Source organism: Strongylocentrotus purpuratus, unplaced genomic scaffold, assembly GCF_000002235.5.
Source record: "Strongylocentrotus purpuratus isolate Spur 01 unplaced genomic scaffold, Spur_5.0 spur5_scaffold_20, whole genome shotgun sequence".
In the NCBI taxonomy this organism is placed as follows: Eukaryota; Metazoa; Echinodermata; class Echinoidea; order Camarodonta; family Strongylocentrotidae; genus Strongylocentrotus; species Strongylocentrotus purpuratus.
In genome coordinates this window covers 24,573,724-24,595,779 of record NW_022145606.1, presented here as the reverse complement: position 1 = coordinate 24,595,779, position 22,056 = coordinate 24,573,724, and the positions used below count along the sequence as shown (strand labels likewise).

The 22,056-nt window shown below is 35.5% G+C and overlaps 1 protein-coding gene and 1 long non-coding RNA gene across 2 annotated transcripts in view; one reads left to right on the top strand and one right to left on the bottom strand.

Annotated features, from left to right (window-relative positions):
• The first annotated feature begins 3,816 nt into the window (after positions 1-3,816).
• On the top strand, positions 3,817-5,357 carry LOC115927315. The gene is made up of 2 exons (XR_004065559.1): positions 3,817-4,127; positions 4,588-5,357. It is a non-coding gene; the product is annotated as an uncharacterized LOC115927315 (long non-coding RNA).
• Positions 5,358-10,001: 4,644 nt separating this feature from the next.
• The window catches only part of LOC100891940 (vesicle-associated membrane protein-associated protein A-like), a 29,582-nt gene continuing 17,527 nt past the window's right edge, over positions 10,002-22,056 (bottom strand). Inside the window, exons 4-8 of the mRNA XM_030993784.1 lie at positions 16,342-16,480; positions 12,999-13,151; positions 12,506-12,609; positions 11,695-11,846; positions 10,002-10,116 (exon numbers count right to left, since the gene is read on the bottom strand). Of these exons, the coding sequence (XP_030849644.1) occupies positions 10,002-10,116; positions 11,695-11,846; positions 12,506-12,609; positions 12,999-13,151; positions 16,342-16,480 (663 nt within the window). The remainder of the gene's footprint in view (positions 10,117-11,694; positions 11,847-12,505; positions 12,610-12,998; positions 13,152-16,341; positions 16,481-22,056) is intronic.

The following is a 22,056-nucleotide window of genomic DNA, read 5'->3' as shown; positions in this document are numbered from 1 at the left end:
GTAGTAGTAGTAGTAGCAGCATTAAAAGAACGTATCGCATCTCCGATTTATCTATGTATCTACCGGACCCCGTGCAAGGAAATGATTGATATGGCGACCATGCCTTTTTGCCTTGCCACATGTTCTTCAACGCTTTGTAATATACTTCGTTTCTACGTTTATAGAGAGCTTTGTACAATCACTAACAAACCTTCTTAGAACATATCATTTTAGCAATTGGAGGAACTTTAGGGATGTTCCATTTGCTTCCTCCCCCACCCCCTAGCTCCCCTCCCCCTCTTATAGTATACCTGCTTGATGTTATTTTGTGCGCTTAGAAACAGTATGTTATGTACTAATAGAGGACTATTTGAGACCAATGGTTATTAAAGTTAAAGTATACATGATGTAGCACATATCAAATGCACCCAAGGAAAACAAAAACAAAAACAAACAGAACATTTCACAGACAGTGATGAATGCATATGTCCGAGTAATATATGACAGTCACGTATATTATGTATCAGAGGCTCTGCGTGGCTGCACAGACTGGGATTGCAGGCTCGCAAACAAGAACATCTTTCACTAACGTGTAAAGGGTCATTTTGTGACTATACGTAATTATTTTGGTAATACATTGGTGAGGAACTACAAAATTCCTGGACTTTGTCAATTAGAGAGTATTACAAAAATGAATGGTCAAAGTGAAACTACAACTACACTACCTAAAATAACATACATAGTATTTGTAATAAAAGTAATAGTGTTACTAGAGTACCAGTAGGCACATTGACCTAATTATTTTTATTATTTATATTATAATTTTATTATCACTATTATTATTATCACTATTATTATTATCATTATTTTTTTAATTATTATTATTATGATTGATATTATCATCACTATTATTATTAGTTGTAGTAGTAGTAGTAGTAGCAGTAGTAGTATTATCATTCTTGTCATTATTTATCATCATAATAATTGTTTAATTGTTATTAGCACTACAATGGTAGAACAAGCACTGACACCCAGTAAACTAGTTCATGTAGCATTTTTACTACTACTAGTATTGGTTGTGAGGGAAGTAGAATGGTAAAAAATGGTTTGTACGTATCATTCGTGAAAACTGGAAAAATTCACCTCACTAAGATATTTTGATTTGGGGGGGGGGGGGTTCGATATTCAAGCTTATAAACATTGATCTTAATATTTACTCGATTCGTGAATGATTTGTGGAAGCATTCTAATAAAAAAAATTAAACTGTTTCTATCAAAACCAACTTTATATCAGGGTGGACTTCCCCCTTTAACTGAAAGTATCACCAGAGACGAATATTAATGACTCCCAAATATCAGAAGCATAACTTTAATTCCATTCTAGTTCGTTTATCAGAATAAATGCTATAATCTTAACATAAATACAGTAGGATATTGAAGTCCTGTTCAGTCTCCAAAAATAAGTCTGATTGAAACTAGCGTTGGGCACTTAAACTTTAGGAATGGAATGTAGAAGGACATTTGACCAATTTTCGTTCACTTGGGATGTAATGGGATTTGTGGTGAGCTCCCTCTCCCTCTCTCTCTCTCTCTCTCTCAACTTATTTTACGATACTTCTTTTGATTTCATGCTCTTTCCGTCCATGCTCTTTCTTATCCAGCTCTGTTCTTTACATGAAGTTGTGCAGATATATAAATATGTACAGTGATGTGGAAGATCTAATCTATCTGTGTACGGTAAAAAAAAGAACAGGCGCAATCCTAGCCCAACTATGTTTTCTACACCTCCGGTGATTGCACTATATTTCAGTTAGAATTTAGTGGCATAATATGTTGCAGACATAATGGTATATTTATTCTAACCTCTGGTTTTACCCCCAAAATGGAATTCTTTGATGCCATTTCATTCGACAATGTATATCAAGACTAAATTTATTAATGAGTCATCATTCGTTTAATTTTTAAATGGATGTCATATTTAGACACGTGACGTAATCAAGTGGTATAATCACTCGATCGGGATGTAAGATGGTAAAATGTTAATTGTTATCTCTCTTTATCTCTCTTTTCAGAAAATGTATTTTGTTTATTGCGTTTTCTCTCTCTTTCATGTCTATCTTTTCATTGTTGTTGTTATCACTGGACGTGGAGGCCTGGCCACCCATGCTCTTAATTACCTACACCACTTGTGCCAGGAGACAATTGTGTTGTAATGGATGATTCTCTGCTTTGTTTTTGCAAAAATATATATACAGCAGGGTAACTACCTCGGTATCTATAATTATAAACGACACTGGACAGATGTTTGAACAACAGCGATACAGAATTACAATGATTTTATTCCAAATTCCATCACTTTCTATAATTTCCTTGTTCGTGCTAGTCTTCAACACTCATTTTTGGTGTGAAAACAATGCAGTAAATGGAAGCCAGTTGAATTCCAATTTCCATGCCGGTGTTGAATTAGCATTTTAGAGGTGTCTTTTCTAAGACTCCGAGTTGATGTTTGGTTGTGCAATGTTTGAAACATCAGGGGCTTCTGTCAATTGACAATTGAACAACGATTTCATTTTAAGATCTCCAGTAGCTGATAATACTAATGAAATGAATATACAATGTAAGCATCTTCTCCATTTTATATATTAGCCCCATATCAAGCGATGCGATTATAGCCTTGCAATGAGAGTACACGCTCATACCATAGTAGGTTCATGTTTATACATTAGTGTACGGTGTACCTACTTAATGTACTCCTATGATACATAATATGCCATGTCCATTGGAAGACAAGGAATTGACCCCTAGCTGCCACATTCCTAAAGTGTGGTCAGAACAGGAATGTGGCAAGGGTCAAACCCTTGACCCCCGATGGACATGGCATGTGTCTGAACGTCTGAACATTGTATGTGCACTGCTTGGAAATGCCCACACACTCTGCAAATCATTCATTGAACAACTCAATATCAATTGTGAGCATATTGGAGGCAATACTGAAGTAATTGTTTCTTTGTTTATATTTTGTTCTGTGATATAATCATAAAATACAAAATACAGCATGAGTTGACTTTGTTCAGAGTACGATTATGCGAATTTAAATTTGGTTTCGAAGTAAAATTAATAAGGACATTCTGAGACATTTCTACCAAATCATTTTAATCCTTTAATTATGTACTTGCAATTCTGCATGTATTTCAGCGAAAGCAATGCCCTTATAAAAAAGTACCATGGTAACCATGGTAAAACCATGGTAAAACCATGGTACCACCGTGGTACCTGTGGTACTCGTCTCTAACCATGGTACTACCATCAAAGAACCATGGTATTACCATGGTTATATGACAAGTACCATCGTATACCATGGTACTTCCGAATTTGTACCATGGTACTCTATGGTACCTGTGGTACTAGTCTCTAACCATGGTACTACCATGCAAGAACCATGGTATTACCACGGTAATATGACAAGTACCATGGTATACCATGGTACTTCCGAATTTGTACATGGTACATTGTGGTACTTAATTGGCAGTTGTATGGTTCTAACCATGGTTCAGTACCATATGTTGTGTTTGTTTTGTTTGTCTGATTGATTTAATTATACAATTAATGTGCAAGTATGAGTCGTTCGGTAGGAATCGTTTGCAATTTTTTAAAACAAAAACAACAACAAATTACCGAACGCATGAAATCATTTTACCGGACGCATGAAATCAAATAACAAAACATATAAGAACCATTAAAAAAATTTTTAGAATCATTAAGAACAAGATAGAAAAAAATTATGATTACAAAAAATATATTTTTCATTTGGCCATTTATCAATAGTGTGTAAATGTAGAAATTGTGCAACAGCTTGAAATATCATAAAGAAGGACTGCACAAGTCAAGACTATTACCTACAAGCCCCAACCCCACACAACCAGCGCATGCAGCTACAGCTACACAACCAAGGAGCAGCCATTGTGTGTGCCAAGGATCGCTGTACAAGCAGTGCTAGTGCAGTGTACGTGTATGCTGTGTACATGCAGCAATATAGTACGTGCACTGTTGTTCACAGTCCAGCTTCATTCCTCGTGTTCATCTTGGTGTTTTAGATCTGCAAAATCATGCTGAATTCTGTTTTTCCCGGCTAATCTACAACAGCATGGGTAAGTTTAAGAATCATCTACTTTATTTACAATATGTACATAGATCTAGTCGATGTCTAGATAGTTATTTATGATGTCAACTGGGACTTAAAATACATTCGACAGGATAACAGTTAAGACTGAACATGTATGATCCCATGTACGTTATTTGTTGTAGTATCTTGATGGGTTTATGGGGCTTATCATTCAAACTTTCAAAGCAAAGTTTGTCCATTTACATACACATTGTCATTAACTCTACTGTTAGTATATAGTGTCACTGTTCGAAGGATTGAATGTTTTATTCTTTTTAGAAAATAAATAGAATACTGCATAAAAATCCAGCAAATTAACGAATTAAGCTAATCGATGTCATGTCTGCCTCTGCTCTGTGACTGCATGTGTGATTTCATGTTGACAGTTGTTGATATTCATATTTGTTTTTTTTATTTAATTCAAAATTGTCTTTTTTAAATTACAGATATATACGCAACATGACAAATGAGTAGTTTCCATATCGACGTCGCTCTTTATTATCATCTTGACCAAAACATCAACACCACCATCACCATTTCTTCGTCGTTGACCTCCGTTTTGGCGTTTAAACTTGAAGTTTGTTGCGAACTCTAATAATGAATTGGACATTGGCATTATCAACTTTTGTTCTGTCTTTGAACACCATCGACGTCAAACTTTGATTGAAGGTAAGAACGTCCTTTTTACCTTCTTCGTCTTCGATTTGCTTTTCGTCGTTTCCAAGTCTGATCCTGACTCCGGCTAATGATGAATTTATCGACTTTCGATCTGTCTTCGATCACCGTCGACGTCGAACTCTATACCAAGTTTCACCATCGCCAAACATGGACTTCGCATCCGATCGACATTGCAGACTCTTGGCTGATGATTACCCAACGTCATCGATGATCTACCATAGGAAGTAGGCCTAGCTACCAATTGTTTCTTCAAACCAAATTCGAGTACGACATCGTCAACAAATCTCGCATCTCCGCTGGAAGGACAGTTTGTAAATTGTACTATTGAATATGAGCGGCAGTCTTTCGCTATAGAAATAGACTAACCACTTTACTTATAATATTGCTGTGTGCTGAAAGTGTTAGTGTCATATGCAATGTAACAAGCGGCAGTCTTTCGCTATAGAAATAGACTTCAGTTTTCGACTGTAAATCGTTTTATATATTTTACGCGAGATAGATTTTAGCTCGTTTGAATAAACGCCTTTAAAAAAGTAAACATATTGTTTCCAGTGTTTGATGTTTGATACGTCATATGATCATTTGACAATAATGATCAACATTATTGTGATGTCTTTTGTTAACAGATGAAAGAGTAGTGGCCGAACCTTGAGAATATGGATAATTGTGCTAAAAAGTGGACTTCATGCCAGCTCCTGTCATTTTGTGTCTACTTTGCAGACCAGCATGTTCTTTCAAAGTTAAATGATCAAGGGCTGGCAGATATTATGAGGAATACTGTGTTGAAAGTGCTTAATTTAGGTAGTAGATTTGTAAATGATAACAAAAAATCAATCATGCAATGTAATCAATGCTTTCTTTTTTATTAAGCTTCATGCAGAATGGAAAGGCGACTGGGTACGTGCAGTAACATTATAGTACAAGTACCATGGCAACCTACGTACAGGAGAACAATGGTAACGAAAGGTGTGGGAGAACCATGGTACCGAAAACCATGGTCATAGTACCAAGAACCATGGTACCGAAAACCATGGTCATAGTACCAAGAACCATGGTACCGAAAACCATGGTCATAGTACCAAGAACCATGGTACCGAAAACCATGGTCATAGTACCAAGAACCATGGTAACCATAGTACCGAGAACCATGGTACCGAAAACCATGGTACCGAGAACCATGGTAACCATGGTACCGAGAACCATGGTAACCATGGTACCGAACACCATGTTAACACTGAACCATGGTTATCATACTTCGGTGTTACCATGGTTTTCAGTACCATGGTTACCATGGTTCTTTGTCCAAATTACCATCCACCATGAGAACCATGGTAACCATGGTACTGAAACCATGGTTTTTACATGGTACATTTTTGTAAGGGTGTTTATGTAAAAATTATGATTTATGTTTCTCAACATAACTGTTTGTAATAGGTCAATTTGATTCAAATCCGTTAATTCGGCTGACAGACACGGGTTCAGTTACTAAATCACATCTTTTATTTTATAATTTTTAAACTTTGGTAATCATTTCCCTTTTGTGGCAGAAATCTATGTTATTCCCATTAGTCTAGAGTTCATCAGAAGGAAACAAAAGTATGATATTGATAACATTGTTGGTGATAGTATTTTTATTTTTCATGATCGAAAACGACATAGGTGTGCATAAGGTAGCTGCTCAGGCACTTTAATAGACGCTTGTTCCAAACATAATACATGTACATGTATATCTGTTAACAGTTTCAGATCAGAGACTGTGCCTCACAGACTAGTTATTTCAAGGCGTGTTTCATTCCCTTGCCCATGTTACCGGAAGGACTCTGTTTCAAACGTTTCGCGGGGTTTTATCAGACTTGGCGCGCCGTATCTTCCCAACATTGTGCTTTAATTTAGCCCATAATATTGCCAAAAGGAAATAATCATGTGGAATATGACTACCGATTTCAATGACTGGCTTATTAGTCCTTTATGTTGGATGCATATTTGGTGCTACAGTATTCCTGGTATCCATTCCTGAAATGATATTAAATGGTGGATTGATGCTGAGAAACATGAGATGAACCACGTACATCATCACTCGAGTGTCATCAGCTGTGCAGGTAAAAAAGTTCTCCCTTTCCATAGACACAGAATATATTGCGATAGTCTCAAGCAAAGTATTTATCGCCAATGCTGTTTTGTATATATACACCCCTGCATCAACCAGACTAGGAGACAATATGTATTTGTGTATATGTCATTAGATATATGTCTCTTTCACCAGATCACTGTACTCATAATAATACCATTCGTGTTATTATCTCTTTGAAGTGACGTTGTTGCGTTATGTTACTCTAACTGTAATAGTATATTTTGAGTGGTTGCCAACTGGCCGTCTAGCCAATTCTATTTTGCAATATAATCAGATTATCCTTTGGTGAGCCTTTTTCATGGCAATCACTGCAAAAATAAATTTCTCGAGCATGGTCTGCAATAATGGAATTACAAACATGTTTATGCTGTGAATTGTGGAACACACGAGGGTTACATTTTCACTCATTCGTATATATTGCAGTTGGAAGGGCGATCGACTATTATCATAAGTCAAAACTTAGTATTCCCGAAATGCTTCAAGTTTAAAGGTACTATGTCCCTTTTGCAGCCAACCTCAAATGCTGCATGTGGAACTTTGCGGGAATTATGAATATGTCATGTATGTCCTATCTGTGAAATTTGAACGTTAGCAGTGTCCTCATATTCAAATTATGCAAGGAAATCCGTTTACTTGCTAGACTTCACTGTCAGACACTATTGAGTGACTGACTGGCTTTTTGTCTTCTTTGGTAATAACATGAAAAGTTAAGTGAATTCCGCTTTATATTGTTGAATTTATTTCAATCACAAACTGTACCTTTATTCCAGAATTTGATAAAAAAATAACAAATTTGATTTAACTTAGAATAACTGGTATTACGAAAATGCCAAAAATAGTAAATAGGAGATGGGAGAACCAGGTTTTTATTTTGAGTGATTAATTTGTTTCTTCAATTGTTTTGTTGTTGTTGAAAGTACCGTTATAAGGAAATTTAACCAACGTAACTTGTTGTTCTTCGATGGATTTTTTGGCACCATATTTAATAAGACCATTCCCACTTATACAAAGTATAGGGGATGGGAAAAGGAGGAATCATGTCTTTATTTAACTTGAATACTGGATTTATTTTCCATTTTTTCCATTCTATTTTTTAGTAAATATTTAACGAAATTGTATCGGTGCGATCGTTCTTCTTTCTTGGAATGTCTGAAACATTATTTCATAGGAAGGTTCATTTCAATTGTGGTAAACAAACTTATTGCTTTGTATTCATTTCAGTGTCAGTTTAGTAGATGTATCATCGGGCCGAGAAGGCAGGTATTATATATTCTATTCTATATAATTATTATATCTAGATCTCCAAAATAAACATACACAATCAATTAACAACTATACCGGTGTAATTTTTTTTGGAATGACAGAAAATTTACTGGAAAATAACCGAGGGATAAGAAATGAGATGTGTCAGTCACAGACCATAAACGTACCACCAACGTTGGTGGTACGTCTATGGTCAGACACGGATAGAAAAGTTCAAATTTACAACCACACGCACTGCATAATCACATTTTACACATACACATTAGCGACGTACTTCAGCAAACAATACTCGACAAAATGTTTTCCCGTTATTTCACTTTTTGTGTGACCATTAATGGATTTCTTTCTTTTTACTGCCTTCATCTTCTATTTCTCCATATGTATATATTTGCTTTTCTGTTTCTTTCTTTCCTTATATATTTTCAATGTTTTTCTTATTTCTCTACCTCTCTTTCCATAATTGTATTATTTCTTTGTTTCGTCCGTTCTTTCTCTATATGTCTTTTCTGATGTATTTCTGAGTTTTCTCTTCTTTCATCTACTCTCTTTCCTAATATATTTCTTTCTTTCTCTTTCTATTCTTTCTGTTGTATTGCCTTGTCATTTGATTCATCTTCTTTTTCTATATTTCCTTATGCATTTATTACATTTTCTTTTCTTTTGAGCTTCTCGTTTATTATTTTCGGTTTGTAAATAATGAGCATGCGATATACGCTGTTGTTCATAAAGTCTTTGATAACACTTATTATTTTCTCAACACTTTGATGATCAATTTCCTCATAATGACAATCAAACCACAATAATCTTTACAAACTTGTTTTTCTTCTTCAATTTCTTCAACCTTGGTCAGTGTAACGAAATTATTCCAACGTTATGGTATTAGTGTATGACTGAAAATACTTTATAACATTTGAAATGAATGCATTCGTATAATTACTGTAAGGTGGTTGGCTTGTTTTATTCTGTACAACCAGGGCAAAGTCTCACCTCCCTGGTACAACGCAAGTAAATGACAATGTTTGGTAAGGTTGTACTCATTTTCCTTAGGTCATAGTAATCGACGTCTTGACATGAGACTATCTTCCCCATGCAGAAAACTGACTTGACGTTGGTCGATTCCTTTCGTTCGAAGTTTGTTTTCACCTTAAATTTTCCATTTTAATCATATTTCAAGCAAGATTAGCAATTTCTTTTACAGAAGTCATACAAACAATCATAATTTGGTAATATTCACCTCTCAGCCAGCGCGTGACCTTGTCTGTCCATTAGAAGGAATTCGTGGTTTCGAGGCATAGTTGTTTGCCCAGACCCTTAATAGAAACATCACATAGATGCATGCACTACAATATTTATAAACAACCTTAATATGGAAGCAAGCTTAATTAATATCTTTTATTAGTACTTAGTACATTTGATATTGATGATTTCGAGTTTTTGGTATAACTATTCGTTAGAAAGAGAGAAAGGAAAATCAATATATAGTGCAACGGGTATGAAAACATAATCTAGTCAGTGGTCGGGTCTTCTAAACCACTGCATTCCACCGAGAGTAAAAATTAAGATAGTTTCTCGTCGTGTTGCCTCGAATTATGACCGTAATAAAACTGTCAGACTAAAATAAGACACACGACCTTCGTCATAGGCCCATGTAGTGTACGAACAGTCGAACATTACTCTTAAAATTATCTTCTGTAAAAAATGCCATAAGATAAGAATAAGTCAGTTTGTCCGCGACAAAATGTAGACTGTTTCAAGAAAATTTCGCTGGAATTGAAGACATTGGCAAGATCATTTTAAGTCATTTTGGCCGGCCAGTTCATAGTGGAGGCTGGCGGCTGCTTTGAGGGTTCGGCGGGTGGCGGTGGTTGATGTACGGGTGTCTGTCGGGGTGGTGAGGGCGGTGCTGGAGAAAGAAAGATAACAAACAGTCCTTTTCAGGACTACACTCCTCCAAGAAAGATTACCGAGTCAGAGTCCTTTTTCAGGACTCCTCAAACCTCTCTCTCTCTCTCACACACATGGTGCAACCGCAAACCTACTGTATATCTACATCAACATGCAAGCCACTTACAAGCAGCACCAAACATGATATTGTTTTGAAAACAGTCTGAAAACATTGGAGGTAGAATGAATAAGAGAAAATGTGGTCATGTAAACAAGTGCATTATGTCCATGTTAATCCCCTAGTTCCAAAATCATGATTGTATTCTCTATTTATTTCTCCTATATAATTTATTTCAATTTAAAATAGAAATTCTAATGTTCCTTCGTTTGGCTTGATAATATTTCAGCTACGAATTGACAGTTTTGGTAGACATCTTGTATGTATTATAGCAATACATTATTGGCAAATGACGTATTGTTTATACGATAATAATGATAAGAAGAAGAAGCATCCAAATAACTAGAATAATAACAATAACACATAATTACTATAATAATGATTATAATTACGATAATTACTATAATAATAAATATAACAATGATAATAATAATGATTATTATGATACTGCTGCTATTACTACTACTACAACTACAACTACTATGAAGAAGTAAATGAAGAAGAAGGGGTAGGAGAAGAATCATTTCAACGATATTAGTGAGTATATTCTCAATGATGAGGCATACACGTGCATACACATTACATATTCCGTGGTAAGAATGAAGTAAGCGAGGGAAAATTAAGGCAATGACAAACGAGAGCGAGAGAGAGAGAGAGAGACAGAATATGGCCGGGTTCAAATTAAGTTTTCTTTAAATTAGACCCAATACTGAGGATCTTTTTATGTGCCATGTTTTTGTTATTTGACGGCTTTTGACGCTACATACAAGAGCCGTCTTTTGTCACCAAATAAAATACAATTTGGCGATGCTATGTTGCAAAATGCCTGTACGCGCGGGTACGCGCGGAAATGCGCACACATTAGTGCTCCCGCGCAAATTTTGGAAATCCTTAAAATGGCCTGAAACGTGTGGATTGTATTGACAATTTTGTTGACCTTTGACCTGACATTAATGTATACTAAATATAGTTGATTTTTGATAACTCCTTATTGAGATATGATAATGACCTGATTTTTACAAAATGGCGCCTGGATGACGTCACAATGACCCCATGACCTTAAAAAAGGTTTCGAGAACTTAAAATTATAGGGCCTGATAACTGACAGAAATTTGAAGGAAATCGACCAAGTCGATTTCGAGTAAACGTGTACACACAAAACTGTACGGAAGAAATAAAAATAAAGAAATAATAAATAAATAAAGAATAAAAAAATTCTGAGGAAATCAATAGGTGATCTGTCGTTGACATACCACCTATTAAGACAAATCTTAAATAAATAAATAGGTCATACGTTGATTTCGTACGTTTCACCTAATTATAGGGCCTAAGGTAAATTGTAAGATAGAAAGAAGGGTATAAAAGAGAAACAGTTCCGAGTCTAAAAGAATGGGCAAGAGGGGGGGGGGGTGTAGATACCTTTTTTGTTTACCTCGGAAACGGAGTTCTGTTGGTGGTTTGATTGCAAGGAGTTGATCTTGTGAGGCAGGTGCAGGAGTTTGGTTGGATGGCCATTCAAAAACACACTTTAGTTTGGTGTCCATTATAGCAGCAATATCTGATGCTTTCCACTACAAATGAAATTTTTCACGAACAATTAAACAAAAATAATTTTTTAAATTTCAGTGGAAAAACATGAGAGTAGCTTGGAAAACAATGAGAGTAGCTTGCAAATAAATCTTATATTTGCCAATTTTGAGACTGCAAAAATATTTATGTGACTTTCTTATTCATCAGAATTATAATGTATCATAATTTGTTTCATACTTTTACTGTATGCTTTCCTTCTTTTTTTCTGCTGGTTAGGGGGAGAACTTCCCATAATAAAAAAAAAATGCTTGAGTACAGCATAATGTTATTAATGAACACGTACATTAATAGATTGAAATGAAATCAAAATAACTTAGGATTAAGACATTTGCCGGAAAAAAAAACTTCATAGTTTACTGGACAAATATATGATAATCCACTTTATTTGACAGAAATACTGACAGAACACTGGGGGCAGCATCACAACAAACAAAAAAGGTGTGTAGATAATACCAAGATCTACCTCCATACAAAATTTGAATGAAATCCGTCAAGGAATGTGACAGTTATGAGGACACAAGAATATGACGCGGCGGACGCTGCTGAATCCAAAGTATCGTCCAGCATACTGCCAGGGGATACATTGCACATTAGCAACCCTTGAATGATCCCTAAAGTGAAAAGATGAGCTAATACATACCACTGCTTCCAAGTCAATATCTGCCTTTGGTATGACGATTGATTGTACCATAAATTTGTGATTGTACTTCTCATTTGGATCAAAGTCAAAGGGTTGTAGCATTACTACAGCAGAAAAAGAAGAGAAGGAAAAGGGAAGAAAGAACATTAATAGTAAGTTCTGTATGCATGTTCTTTAGTATACTTTTCATCTCTTCTTCACGAATACTAATTTGGTATGTTTACCTGTATAACTTATTCAGCTTGCTTACAATGAATTGAATATGCAAATTATGCAATCAATACAATCTTCTTTTCATTTTGGGGAATGGAAGGGAGATCTTGAGGTTTGAAATCCCAATCTACAAAACTTATCACATCATAAATTCTTACTCTGGATACAAATTCTGTTACAAGTCTGTCCGTCTCTCTCTCTCTCTCTCTCTGTCTCTATGTCGTTTTCATTAATCTCCCTCCCCTTCTTATACAAATTCCTTCCATACCATAGTACCTACCTGAAACAGTGACGTTCTGATTGGGAATCATGATTCCACTGTTCGGTCTCACACAATACCTTCTTGGTGTTGTTGTTTTGATGTTAAAGGAGATAATTTTGTCCGATGGATTTGAAAGTGTCAGCTCAGATGTGACAACATCTGTAAATGGACCTGAAATGAAAAAAAAAATAAAACAAAAAACAGATGAATACTAAAAATAAACTTGACTTGACTAAGAAGTTATCTTGGAGTCAGACTAAACGTAAACTTAAGATAATGATGGCCTCATGGTCTAACAACATGAACAAAGTCCAAACTGGTCAGAGCCAGAGGTCAACTAGTAGAGGCACTATGATGGGAGACTCTTTTCTATTTGAGAGTTGATACACTGTTGTCAGAGACTTTTGTCAAAATATTTGGTAGCATATTTGGGAGCCCCGGAGCCTTATTTGGGATACCAGCATCACTACCAGTTTCCTTTCTTTACATTTATTACAAAGAGATTACCTTGGCTTAAATTGAAAATGTGATAAGTAGATTCCTCATGACAAATTACCCCTTTTTATCTTCTATTTTAAAAACTCATTGTCTACATTTGTTTTCATAACACTTTTCTCTTTCGTTTGAAGATCCATACATAAAAACCCCGGGGCTCCTGACCTCAGTGCAGAGAGGACAAGGTCTGGCTTGAAAAAATGGAACATATTTGTGAATGTTCTTTCTTGTTTCCTTTTGTAATCTTAATCTCAAATATGGATCATGATGTCAGTCTCTCAGTCTCAAGTAGGGAAACAGTCTCCCAATGCGGTCATTGAAAGTATCGCTAAATGTTAGATGCTAAAATCACCAACACTTCCAGCCAGGCCTTTCCAGCACTTCAGGGTTTGTTCATTCTTTTTGCAATTCAGCATTACATTGACAATGATAAATCAGTGTTATTTTTGTATACCAATTTTTTTATACACAAAATTCTGGCCTGGATCAACATTACAAACTCCTGTCTGAGGTCAACATTTTTGTGATGTGAACCGCATGTCAGTTCATGCCAACAGGATTCATGTACTGCCAAGTCTGTTTCATGTCCATGACCATGATATTGGTATAGGTAGGCGCATGCTAAGTAAGGCTTGGCCTAGACCAAAAGCTTCAGTCTCTCAATATCGTTGGTTGTTTTACTGAGACTACGTCTGGCTCCACTAGACCTCCGATTATAGAGACTGAAGTTCGTCCTATGGGGACTGTACGGAACAAATGGTTCGGTTCGGTCGAACCGCGATTAATGAGATATGAAACAAGATTTTCACTCTTTACATCATCATAAATGTTGCAATATTACAATAATTAGAATCTATATTAGAAAAAATAAAAAATAACGTATATATAGCTTATTTGACGTACGATAGCTTGCTCATTTAGATCCTAAATTAATGATTAATCCGAGAAAGTCTCCTAGTCAAAATGATTCGTTGTCAGCCATCTTGGTTTTAGTTGATGAATATTCATTTTTTCTTTGCAAACGTTCAATAGCTACCGTAGCTACGTACAAGTTAGCCAGGCTTGACCCACGAAACGAGTGCTCTGATTGGCCATTGGCTATGTTTTGGTAGGTTGACCCGGAAATAAATCGGCCGCCGGGTCATATAGCTCAATGTTCGAGTGCTTGAACGTACTGTTTCATGATTCTGAGATACAAATTGGATAATTCATATAAGTAAGTTCGTAAATTTCGCATTTAATAATAAGTTATCAAATTTTGATAACTGTAATTAGGAGATAGGCAAACCAACCTAAATTACATCTGATTTTGAAATTAGAAAATTAGATCTAAATAAAGAAAATCGAGGAGAAAATGTCGTGAACGAAAATATGTTCATCGCTGGCTCTAGATAACCCCCAGGGTGCGAAATCTCTGCAGTACCGTCTGTATTGGGGAATGTCAACAAATGTCAGTTTTTTTTAAAGAAATGACCCAAATCAGACGTTTATTTTTGTATAGGCTTGGCCTTGCCCTTGGTGATAATTATTTTGATTAAACATATGAATTACTAAGTAAAAGACAAAGCCTGTAACCGTGAGGCTAGTTGAGTCTTAGACCGAACAATTTATGTCGCTTGCGTTCGTTAGCCTCTGTTTTGGGTAGGGTCAGCTCCTTTCTTTAATTCGAGTCTGTCCTGTTACATTAGTCAGGAAAGGGTAAAGAACTAAGAAGTCTATCTTTGATTGTCTGCATAAACGAGGATAGCCTTCGTAAATGCGGACAGACCTGTCCGTAAAAATAAAGATCGTCTTCATTTTCGCAGACGTTTCACATTTCCAATCTGTGCGTTGGCGATGCGAAAAAAGGATTCCACAATGATTTTCTTGATGCATTTTATTTTTACATTAACTTTGTCCAGAGACTGTCACGTTATGAGTGATAAATCCTTGGGAAGACGGACAACCCATCAAAGTAGACGGTGGACTGTTTTTTTTTTTCTCATGTGGATTCCGTTTTTGGGCAGTTCGGGAACCCGAAACCGGGAGAGCGCCTATGAAGAAAAACGTGCGGACGATCCCTATTTTTGAGGACGCAATGTGACCGTGTTTACGAAGATATCCTCGTTTATGCGGATGATCCTCATTCCCGGACAAAGCGCCCTTAGAACTCTACCGATCACAATCATATTCATTCCAATCGCTGAATCATCAAAGCCATGTCATTGTCATTGACGAAATAGTCTAGTGCTCTGCACTCCAGCAAAGCATAGAGAGTCAATGCTAACGCGCATTGACCTCTAGCACTGCATACATGCTGTGAGCCAGGTATTATTAGACCCATACACAAATATACACTACACAATATTACATAGACTGTACACAATCATGCCGATGCAGCTGTAAGCAAAGTTTGACACTAGACTAACAATTTGATTTTATTTTTATTTATTTTTTTGTTTACATCAGTAAGTTGAAAAAATGTATTTTACTGCTATTTAGGTGTCATCAATTGTCACTAAAGTACCGATTTTGAGTGAAATCAGTTGAGTTTTGTACAGTGGTGTTTGAAAAAGTTGAGAATCAAAACCACAGGTTTTACTACACAGCCAGCTAGGATAGTGATGCTCCTTTGTGTGGTGCTCTGCTGGTCAGAGAATGAGCAGATGAGCGGTTTCCTAGACTATTTCATGATAATGCCAAACATCTGAATATTTCTAACATAGAAACTAAAACCCAAGATAAATATCAAAGTCAGCTGCCACATCTTGAATGTAACGTTGATAATAACACACATGTCACATGATGATGATTAGATCAATGCAAATCAAATGAGAAAACAAATTGAAACGAGTAAAAAAAAAATCAAAACCAAATAAATTTTTACCTCGGAAACGGAGTTCCGTTGGTGGTTTGATTGCAAGGAGTTGATCTTGTGAGGCAGGTGCAGGAGCTAGGTTGGCTGGCCATTCAAAAACACAGTTTAGTTTGGTGTCCATTATAGCAGCAATATCTGATGCTTTCCACTACAAAGAAAAAAAATGGTCACAACAAATTGGATATCTTGATCTCTCAAATGAAATTATTCACAAACAATTAAAAAAAACAGATTTTTAAAAGTTCAGTGGAAAAAAATGAGAGAAGCTTGGAAAACAATGAGAGTAGCTTGAAAAGAAATCTTATATTTGCCAATTTTGAGACTGCAAAAATATTTATGTGATTTTCTTATTCATCATAATTCTAATGTATCATAATTTTTTCATACTTTTACTGAATGCTTTCCTTCATTTTGTTTTGCTGGTTGGGGGAGAACTTCCCATAATAAAAAAATGGCTTGAGTAAAGGATAATTTAACTTAATTGAATTGAATTTATTTATTCACCACCATTGAAAACATTGAAACAAAAGATAAATGTACAATGACAATGTCAATATAACATAAATGCATGACATGAATTATGAAAAATACATGTACATTATGACAAATATAAAGTAAACTTTGCTTCAAGAGTAAAACGGACTATTTACAATGAGTTTGTGATCGATGGTAAAATAGAGACAAAAATAGCACATGTGCTAGTCGAGTCTGACTCTCGTTATCTAAAGCCTAAAATAAAGTTAATTCAAAAATACATGATGGGTTTCCAAATCTTATAAATACGATTTGTGTATATTAAAATGAAACTAGTATATATACAACTATATAGTTACGAGGTTATGATTCGTGGTTTTCAATTAAAAGTAATTTTGTAAGTTTTTTTACGAAAAGAGGTTCTTGATCTCTCAATTCTTAGATCAGTAGGAAGCATATTCCAAAAATTACTTCCAACAAACGAAACAGAAAACTTTCCTTGTTCTGTTTTGAATAAAGGAAGACGTAATTTTCGACCCGTTTTTTGTCTTGTGGAATATTCATGTTGTATCATACTGCAATAATTTTTTAAGGAATGAGGTAATCGTTCATTTATCAAATCAAAAACAAAAGTACATATAGATAATTTATGCAATTTAAAAACATTCAACAATTTGAGATCATGAAACAGTGCATTAGTATGAGAACGATGTGGCTTGAAAGTTATAGCAAGTACAGCCATCTTTTGAGTATAAAACATACAATTCAAGTGTGATTTATAAGTACTACCCCAAACCTCGATGCCATATGTAATATGTGGCTGTATCAGAGCTTTATACAACAGTATCAATATACGTTTAGGGACAAAGTGCCGTAATTTAAAGAGGATACCGACCTTTCTCCGTATACAGTCATTAACAGATTTTATATGTGAATTCCATGTTAAATGTCTGTCAATGGTAATGCCAACAAATGTCGCTTCCTCCACTTCTCTTAATTCCGCCCCATATATTTTTAATCTCCCTTTAAGCACAGCCTTTCTTCTACAACTACTGAAGAACATGAAATTGGTTTTTGACGCATTGATAGTAAGCTTATTTGCAGTGCACCAATTCTGTATTAATTTTAAATTTTCATTTACTTCACACTCATCTATTTGATCTAAACCTTTGGGAATAGTATGAAAAATATTAGAATCATCTGCAAATAGTCTGAAATTGAAATGATTTGTCACAGTTGGCAAACCGTTTATATAGATTAAAAACAGAGTTGGTCATAAGGAAGAACCTTGTGGTACACCGCATTTGATATATCTACTTTCTGATGATGACTCTTTGTATTTCACAAACTGCATTATGTCACTAAGATAGCTTTCGAGCCATTTCAGTGCATGTCCTCGGATGCCATAATGGGATAGCTTTTTAAATAATATGTTGTGGTTTATTGTGTCAAAAGCCTTTTGAAAGTGAAGAAACACACCAAGCGTACACATCCTTCGTCTATACTTTTCAATACCGTATTCATACGATGAATTAATGATAATTTAGTACTATACTTTTTCCTAAATCCCTACTGATGGTAATATAAAATGTCATGCGTTTCTAGAAAACTGGTCAATCGATTTTTGTCTAGTACTTTACCCAAAATTGGTAAGACATAAATGGGTCTATAATTCCCTATTTCATGTTTATTGCCTTTCTTAAACAGTGGACTGACTTTAGCAATTTTCATTTGATCAGGGAAATTTCCTGTTTCCAATGAAAGATTGAAGATATGTCTTAATGGTTCAGCCAAAATAGATGCACCATCCTTAATCAGGCGTACTGGAATGTTGTCGTAACCACAAGCTTTCTTCTCGTCTAGAGCCAACATGTGGTCATGAACTTTCTTCATTGTGACCGGTTTCCAAAAAAAGGGATTGCTCAACACTATTATTCAAATAATCTTCAAATAATGTGGGTACATTTGGTATTGCTGATGCTAGATTTGGACCAATGTTTACAAAGAAATCATTAAATTAATTGGCAATTTCAGATTCAGTTGTTAGAACTTTATCATATCCATTAATACGCCTTATAAGTTTGTCTACCTTAGTACCTTTGTTACCTTTATTTCTCCCAGATAGTAATTCATTGATAATGTTCTACGTTTTACTAGTGTTATTGCTGTTCTCAACTAGCAAAACCACTGTAATAATTTTTCTTGGCATTGCAAAGAACAGTCGTTAATACATTTCTGTAGTTCCGAAATAATTTGTACATCACTTACATCAAAATTAGATTTACTTACTTTTAAAAACAATTTATATTTTTTTCGAACAGACTTCATTATTGATTTGGTTATCCAAGGTTTTTTTTTATAAGCGCGTCCTTTGCAGCTTCTTTTCTCTTTGATTGGTGCGTGTTTTATTACAAACATTATTAAACAAATATTAGGACAAATGGAATATGCCATCCCTCGTTCAGAGGCGACCTTGCGATCTACATCATTGTTGACCACAAATGGGCGCTGTGGTGATGGGGTTTTTGCCTGGCCCTGAGCGGATCCTCGGAGAAACATTCCAGGCATATTATCCTTCTTCGCCTTTCCCTTACTTCCACCTGCTTCCACGACCAGGCATGTTGATAACAGCAAAAGGTGGATTTTCACTTCAGGAAAATAAAGGGATGGGACTGAAATATGTCCACCGCTACATAAGTCCAGATTTGGATGTGAATTCTAGCTTCAAATTTTCAGTTTCCAGTCATCTGTTGATCTGTTAACTCTCTCTAAGTAGTGCCTTAACACTAGACAAAGGCCTCACATATCCATACATGGATCAAACAGTGACAGTTAGTGTTAAATCCAGTATTTTACAGGACACAAAATAACACATCTTCTCCAGTTAAGCATCTAGTGTGATAGATGAACACGATAATAATATCAATAATAATAATAATAATAATAATAATAATAATAAGAATAATAATGATAACTAGATTTGTAATACTTGTTTGGAACAAGTATAGGTGGGCTGGTCCAACTAAAATTTGAGACAAAATGAAGCGCACATTTGAGATAGCTAATTGTCTCAGCTACATCATACCCAAAGTTCAGCGTAAACGAAGCTAAAACGACGGAGATATTGCTCGCGAAAGACGGGAATGTAGAATCCAGTTTTGAGAAAAAGTCATGTTCCATAGAGAATACACGCAATAAGTGAAAAATTGGCATGCCTCCTTTAATCGCAAAAATACACCATGATTCCTTTGTCAAAAAGAAAAATTTTGTGTTCTGCATTTGTATTGAATTGTCTCAGCTAGAACATATCGAAATTTGAAAGGAACTTGATCAATATTTACAGAGATACAATCAATTTTCCATAAATATGCTGACGTCATAATATGCAAATTGGAATTTTGAGTTCGGAGGCCATTTTGATGACGTCATGAGTTAATTGAGGGTCAAATGAGACATGAAATCATATCTCCGATTCATACTCTATCAAAATATGAAAAAAATTGGGGTCACCTTGCATCCTAAAGAGCTACAATGGATTTTGCATAGGCATGTTTTTGCCCATATATGCTATGTATTACAAGAGCTCGCGCGCACGGAAATTGTTGTTAAATGGTCGATCAATCCGTTATTAATAGTCATAAAGAGACAAACATGGTATCAATTTGTTTATAAATATATGTGAAATATTATGAAAGAAAAAAAAAGGCAATTCTATTTTGTGTTATAGTTTTACGCGCAAAAAACGCGCACGCATGCGTGTGTGCGCGATTTTTTATAAAATGCTTAGAATGGCCTAAAACGTATGCAAAAATGATTTTGAGGAGATTTTGAGCATTTAAACATTTTGCGCGCGCATTGACGCGCGGACGTACGCGGACGCGCGCGTTATTTGACCTGTAATTGACCAGACGGATATTGACCTTAATCATGATAAATATGAATGAGAAACAACCTTTGGTTATGAAGATATGATCATGTGTTGATTTTCGCAAAATTTTACAAAATGGCGCCTAGATGACGTCATCGGTGAAGGTCAATGTTGAAAACGTTATTGTGCTTTGTACATATGCCAATACTTATGTGTGCCAAATTTCAAGGCATTTGATTGAGCCATTTCCAAGTTATCTAGCCAGCAAAAAAGTGGTTAGAAATAAGAAAAAATATATAATAAATAAATAAAGGCAATTCTAACGAAATTATAAGGTGGTCTGTACGATATACAGCCCACCTGATAATAAATAAATACATAAAGGCAATTCTAACGAAATTATAAGGTGGTCTGGACGTTATACAGCCCACCTGACTAGATAGCGGTCATATGTGGGTTCGTTGTGATTTAAAATCCCGTTTCCCCCTATTTCCTCAGAATATTCCAGAGTTACAACGCACAGGGCTTATAAAGATCATGGCCTTCTAATTGTTTTATGAGGTCATGGGTGTGTGCGGAAGTGTGCGAATCAGTAATAATATATTTCATATCACCAAAATCGTCTGCTTTTCAACTTTGCTGCTCCCCCTTGGGGATGTTTTTATTTAAGACACACTCTTACAGAGCACACCATCCAAACAAAACCCAAGAGAGGGAAACTGCTCCTTTGTCAATGACCGAAAATGCTTTAACGCAGTCGTTATTGTTAAAACAGCTGAATATTCTCATTAAGATGCACATAATCAGAAGGCGGTGACTATCATTGGATCAAAGACAGAATCACGTTAAATTTCCATCCGTAATAGGTCCATTGTTTAACAATCAGTGCTAATTTACCTGCGTTTTAAAAGCCCCACTGTACTACTTGTAGCTACTTGCTACCTTTATATAGAAAACAATGCCTAATCGGTGACCATTCGTCCCCCGTGAACCTCTTTTTCTTATGTTGATTGAGAGTTTAGTTGATAAGATAACCACCTGTCAGTGACCACCCTGGTTGGTCTAATCCCTCCTAGCCACACTAGTACAGATGGCCTTTAAGTGTTTGAATTCTAACCCTTACCCTAACCCTTACCCTATCACCTAAACATATATGTTTTTTGCTTTTGGGAACAAAAACATGTTAGTAAAAAAAACGCTAAAAATGTTGCAGTGTACTTGAAACATTTTCAAGGAGGGGAATGGTTTTACCCAAAGATGGAAGAACAGTCCACGTTTCACATGTTTTATGACACAACTCGCCCATACTAATGTTTCTTACTACAAAATATTAAAAATACTAACTATGCGTGGATGATTCCTATCCTTTAATAGTAGAATTA